This window comes from Sardina pilchardus, chromosome 21, assembly GCF_963854185.1.
Source record: "Sardina pilchardus chromosome 21, fSarPil1.1, whole genome shotgun sequence".
NCBI classification, from domain to species: Eukaryota; Metazoa; Chordata; class Actinopteri; order Clupeiformes; family Clupeidae; genus Sardina; species Sardina pilchardus.
In genome coordinates, this window is record NC_085014.1 from 4,245,274 (window position 1) to 4,250,273 (window position 5,000).

The 5,000-nt window shown below is 49.0% G+C and overlaps 1 protein-coding gene across 1 annotated transcript in view; it reads right to left on the reverse strand.

Moving 5' to 3' along the window:
* The window catches only part of LOC134068657 (plakophilin-3-like), a 46,590-nt gene that overhangs the window by 24,506 nt on the left and 17,084 nt on the right, over positions 1-5,000 (reverse strand). Inside the window, exon 3 of the mRNA XM_062524353.1 lies at positions 4,391-4,482. Coding sequence (XP_062380337.1) covers positions 4,391-4,482 — 92 coding nt within the window. The remainder of the gene's footprint in view (positions 1-4,390; positions 4,483-5,000) is intronic.

A 5,000-nucleotide genomic window follows, 5' to 3' on the forward strand; every position in this document is an offset into this window, starting at 1 on the left:
TGTGTTCATGCTGCACTGTGTTGATTGGTTGGGATTGTTTACGGCCACTATGTTTGTGTCTGATTTGCAGAGTCAGGATTGTTTATTTGAGCATAAACACTGAACCAACAGCATCATGCCCATGAGGAACAACTTGCTGAATTTAACAAAGTGTATGGGAATAAAATTGCTCACTGCACCTTTAATCTCTCTTGAGAGAGGCGACCACTGGAGCCAAGTATGTGAGTATGTGAACGGATGACCTCCATATCACTGAGTGAAGTGGTCAGAGAGTTGGGTCTGGGAGCGGATAAGGTGACCGCGCTAGCCGCTAGTCGCTACGGACTACTCTCACGGAGACTACACGTCTCTGTCAGAAGAAAGACTTGACCACGGCGTGGACCATTCTTCAAACCACACACAGAGCACAGAGACAACGGGCACTCAAGAGAGTGAACAAAAACAAGTAGAGAGAAGAAGAGTGGAACGAGAGAAGAGAAGAGAAGGGAAGAAGACAAAAGGAGAAGAGAAGAGAAGAGAAGAGAGGAGAAAAGAATGAATAAGAAAACAAGAAAGAAAGTGAAAGGCAGCCATGGGTGAAGAAGTGTAAAGAAGTAGAGTGGGTGAAAGAAAAGAAAAGGAGTAGAAGAGTAGAGGGGTGGAGGGCAGAGGGCATCATGCGGGGGAGCGGAGAGAGCACTATGAGGGGTCAGTGTGGGCCAAGAATGAGTGAGTGTGGGAGAGGAAGTGGGAGTACAACAGCTCTGGAGTGAAAGTTGAGAAACACTTTTCCTGGCCAGAGATGTGTCAGTCTGTCTCTCTTCTCTCTTTTTTCTCTCTTCTCTCTCTGTTTTCTCTTTCTTCTCTCTCTGTCTCTCTATATCTCTCTCTTCTCTCTCCCTATCTCTCTTTCTTTCTCTCTCTCTTTTCTCTCTTTCTCTGCCTCTCTCCCTCTCTACTCTTTCTCTCTCTCTCTCTCTCTTCTCTCTCTTTCTCTCTCTCTTTCCCTCTCTCCTATCTGTCTCAATCACTTCCTGTGCTGTGTGGAGTGCAGTCTTAATAAAAACTGAGCTTCCAGTTTGTTTTGGCGTAGAGTTGGGCTTTTCCGCCGAGGACAAAGAACAATATGGCTGCCCCGGCATCAGGAGCCAGTCATCTCCCCCAAACAGAGCTCTGTGGTCACTCACATGTTCATAACTCTGGCCGCACAAACAGCTCAGGTTCCCCACTGTCCACTGAAAGCTTTTAGCAAGCCGACCTCCACCCACACAGAGCCCTTCCATTCCTGACTGAACCGAACAGCATCGGGCCAGAGGCAGCCCAGAAGTGGGCCAGACAAGGGCCAGGTGAGGGCCAGATGGGGTGAAAGGTCACCTGCTATCCAGTTACAGCTGGCTACAGATCTGGCTTCAAGGCTCCATCCACTGTCTGTCTTTGTAGCACCTTATAGGATGAGCTCATAACAAGGGGAATGGATTGATTTTTGACACACCGTGGATGAGGGCCAGATCAGAGCCAGATCAGGGCCAGATCAGGGCCAGATCAGGGGCAGCTTATAGCCAGATCAGGGAGTCCAGTCCACTGACATCTTCTGTCTTAGCTTCTGTGTAGTCTCAGCCATCAGATCAGACCTGGAACTGTCATGCCTGTTGAATTCTCCCTGTAGTTGCTGCACCTCAGCAGGGTATCTGCTGTCAGCTGCATGAAGGTCTCTGTCTCCCACTCTACTCTATATGCTGCTGTCCAGATGCATGAAGGTCTCTGTCTCCCACTCTACTCTATATGCTGCTGTCCAGATGCATGAAGGTCTCTGTCTCCCACTCTACTCTATATGCTGCTGTCCAGATGGACTCATGCGTGGTGAACGGGGCTGCAGAGCTGGACCTAACCCACACAGGTTGGACAAGCACAGGATCATGCATGTCAGAGTGCAATTCAATCCATGGCTACCCATTGTCCAGTCTCCTCACGATGAGCAGAAGTCTCTCAGAGGTCCAAAGTCACCTCAGTGTGTCCGTGTTGGGTCCTGTATCGTGGCCAAAGGCCGTGTTGGGTCCAGTATCGTGGACAAAGGCCGTGTTGGGTCCAGTATCGTGGACAAAGGCCGTGTTGGGTCCAGTATCGTGGCCAAAGGCCGTGTTGGGTCCAGTAGGCTATCGTGGCCAAATCCGAGTCCAACCCTGAACTGCCTGGTTTTGCCTCTTCAGTCAGATCTGCTGTCCATGCTGCAGGCAGCAGTGAGAGGGAATCTTAATAGACTCCACCCATGCTGTTGGAATCTTAATAGACTCCACCCATGCTGTTGGAATCTTAATAGACTCCACCCATGCTGTTGGAACCAGAGGTGCGCTCACATGCTGCAAGCAATCTTTGAGGCAAACGTTTTGGATCTCTCCTCACACATCTAACCACCGAAGTCACCTCACATGCACTTACTACAGTATGTACTTCCTTACAATGCACTTACCATGCACATCCTTACAATGCACTTACCATGCACTTATAATGCACTTCCTCTCTTCCCTTCTACATCCTCCATCTACCACTGTCTCCTTGACAACACTTTAACTAGTACTTAAATGTCTGCACTCTCTGTAAAATGAGAGCTATTGTGTAGTCGTAGTTCAATTTCAAATGGAAAGCCTAGGATTTGCTCACTGAGAACAATGTCCTCAGACCATGTAACATTTTTTGGCAACATTCATTGGAAATGTTCTTTGACTGTGATAATTAAAAACTTCCAGGAACATTTCGCCTTTGTTTAGTATTTTGAATACATCCCCCATGATGGTCTTGGACATTAGCTCATAGTGGATCTGGGTCAGCTCTGAGGCTCTGGCTCCACAGTAAGCTAACCCTGCTCCCCATGTTGCTCTCAGCAGTGAAGGCAGACAGACACTGTGGCCCCTCCCTGTGTCGATAATCAGCTGAGCTCATGCATGGGGAATGTGTGTGTGTGTTTCTGTGTGTGTGTGCGTACGTATATATATATATATATGTGTATGTTTCTCTCTCTCTCTCTCTCTCTCTTTCTGTGTGTGTGTGTGTGTGTGTGTGTGTGTTTCTCTTTGTGTGTGTGTGTGTGTGTGTGCGTGTGTGTGTGCACGTTTATCTGTGTGTGTGTGTGTGTGTGTGTGTGTGTGTGTGTATGTGTATGTGTATGTATGTTTATCTGTGTGTGTGTGTGTGTGTGTGTGTGTATGTGTTTGTGTGTATGTGTATGTATGTTTATCTCTGTGTGTGTGTGTGTGCTCCCCTTCACCTTCTAAACTGGGCTGTGACGGAGTCGAGTGAAATACCGCACGGTCGTGCTGGCGGGGTGCGACCACCGAGCTGTGTCACCACCGCCGCGTCGTGGACTTTCCCGCCTGGCCTGCAAATGCCGGCGTATAAATACCCCCGAACCCACATCTCCGCCCCTGCACTCCACACACACACACACACACACACACACACACACACACACACACACACACACACACACACACACACACACCCTCTCTCTGGCTAGCCTCGGCCAAAACGCTGAGCTGCGGAGGAAGCCGCCCGTAAACTATGTGTCTACGTCAGAACCTGAGACCCACACTCCTCACACACACACACACACAATGCCCATTTGAGCTTCTGTGTTATTTACGGTCAAAATCACAAACGGCATTGCAGGGGATGTGCTCATTGAGAGAGAGAGAGAGAGAGAGAGAGAGAGAGAGAGAGAGAGAGAGAGAGAGAGAGAGAGAGAACAAGAGAGAGTGCTTAGTGGGTTCTGGCCACAAGCCAGAGTAATGACATCTCTATCACCAAGATGCTACAGCAAAACACCCCAGCTGTTGAGATACGTGGCACTGGGGGGGGGGGGGGGGGGCATTGGAGTTGAGAGGGGGCACAGAGGTCATTACTGTCAGGGTCAGAGGTCATTTCCATATAGGCAAGCTTGTTGTCTACACCTGAAAAGAGCAGTGAGTGTCCCATGGACCAATGTGGTTTTAATCATAAACATTCCTTCATGGAGCACGTCAGTGATGGTGTGTACTGTACTGTATGTGTGTGAGTACATTTGTTATCAGTGTGTGTGTGTGTGTGTGTGTGTGTATACATTCCTGGATGAGCTTCAGTGTGCACATATTGCATGAGTGTGTGTGTGTTGCTGTCTGTGTGTGTGTGTGTGTGTGTGTGTGTGCATGAATGTGTGTGTGTGTGTGTGTGTGTGTGTGTGTGTGTGTGCATGTCTATATGTGTATGTGTGTGTGTGTGTGTGTGTGTGTGTGTGTGTGTGTGTGTGTGTGTGTGTGTGTGTGTGTGTGTATGTGTGTGCATGTCTATGTGTGAATGTGTGTGTGTGTGTGTGTGTGTGTGTGTGTGCGTGCAGCTTGCCACGCTTCCCCTGGCTGGAATGGGCTGATGTCAGACTCACGGGTTTGGTGCGGCTGGCGATGTGGGCCAGAGAGATGCCGCTGTAGCCGGGGTTATAGGTGTGGTACCGCAGGGTGGAGGAGCCATTCAACTCTACAGGGAGGAGGACGAGAGAGAGAGAGAGAGAGAGGGGAAAGAGAGAAGAGAGAGGAGAGAGAGGAGGAGAGAGAGAGGAGGAGAGGGGAGAGGGAGAGAGAGGGGGGAGAGAGAGAGAGAGAGGAGAGAGAGGAGGAGAGAGGAACAAAAGGAGAGAGAGGAAGAGAGAGAGGAGAGAAAGAAAGGGGAAAAGAGAGAAGGGATATACAGGAGGAGAGGGAGAGAGAGAAAGAGAACAAAACAAGAGAGGAAATGAGAGAGAAGAGAGGGAAGAAAAAGGTCACATTGTTAGCACAAGTCCCAAATGACCCGTCTCTGATTTCAGTGTTGCATAAGGGGGAAAAACCTTAAGTGTGAGAGTTTGGCTTTTACAAATGGGAATGACATTACAAATACCAGGAACACCCACATGATTCCGAACACACTTCTCTTATGGATGCTCAACATGTTGCTCAGGCTTGACGTCAGAGATTCTTGTTGAGTCTCGTCGATGTTTTCTGGTTTTCTGGTCTCGT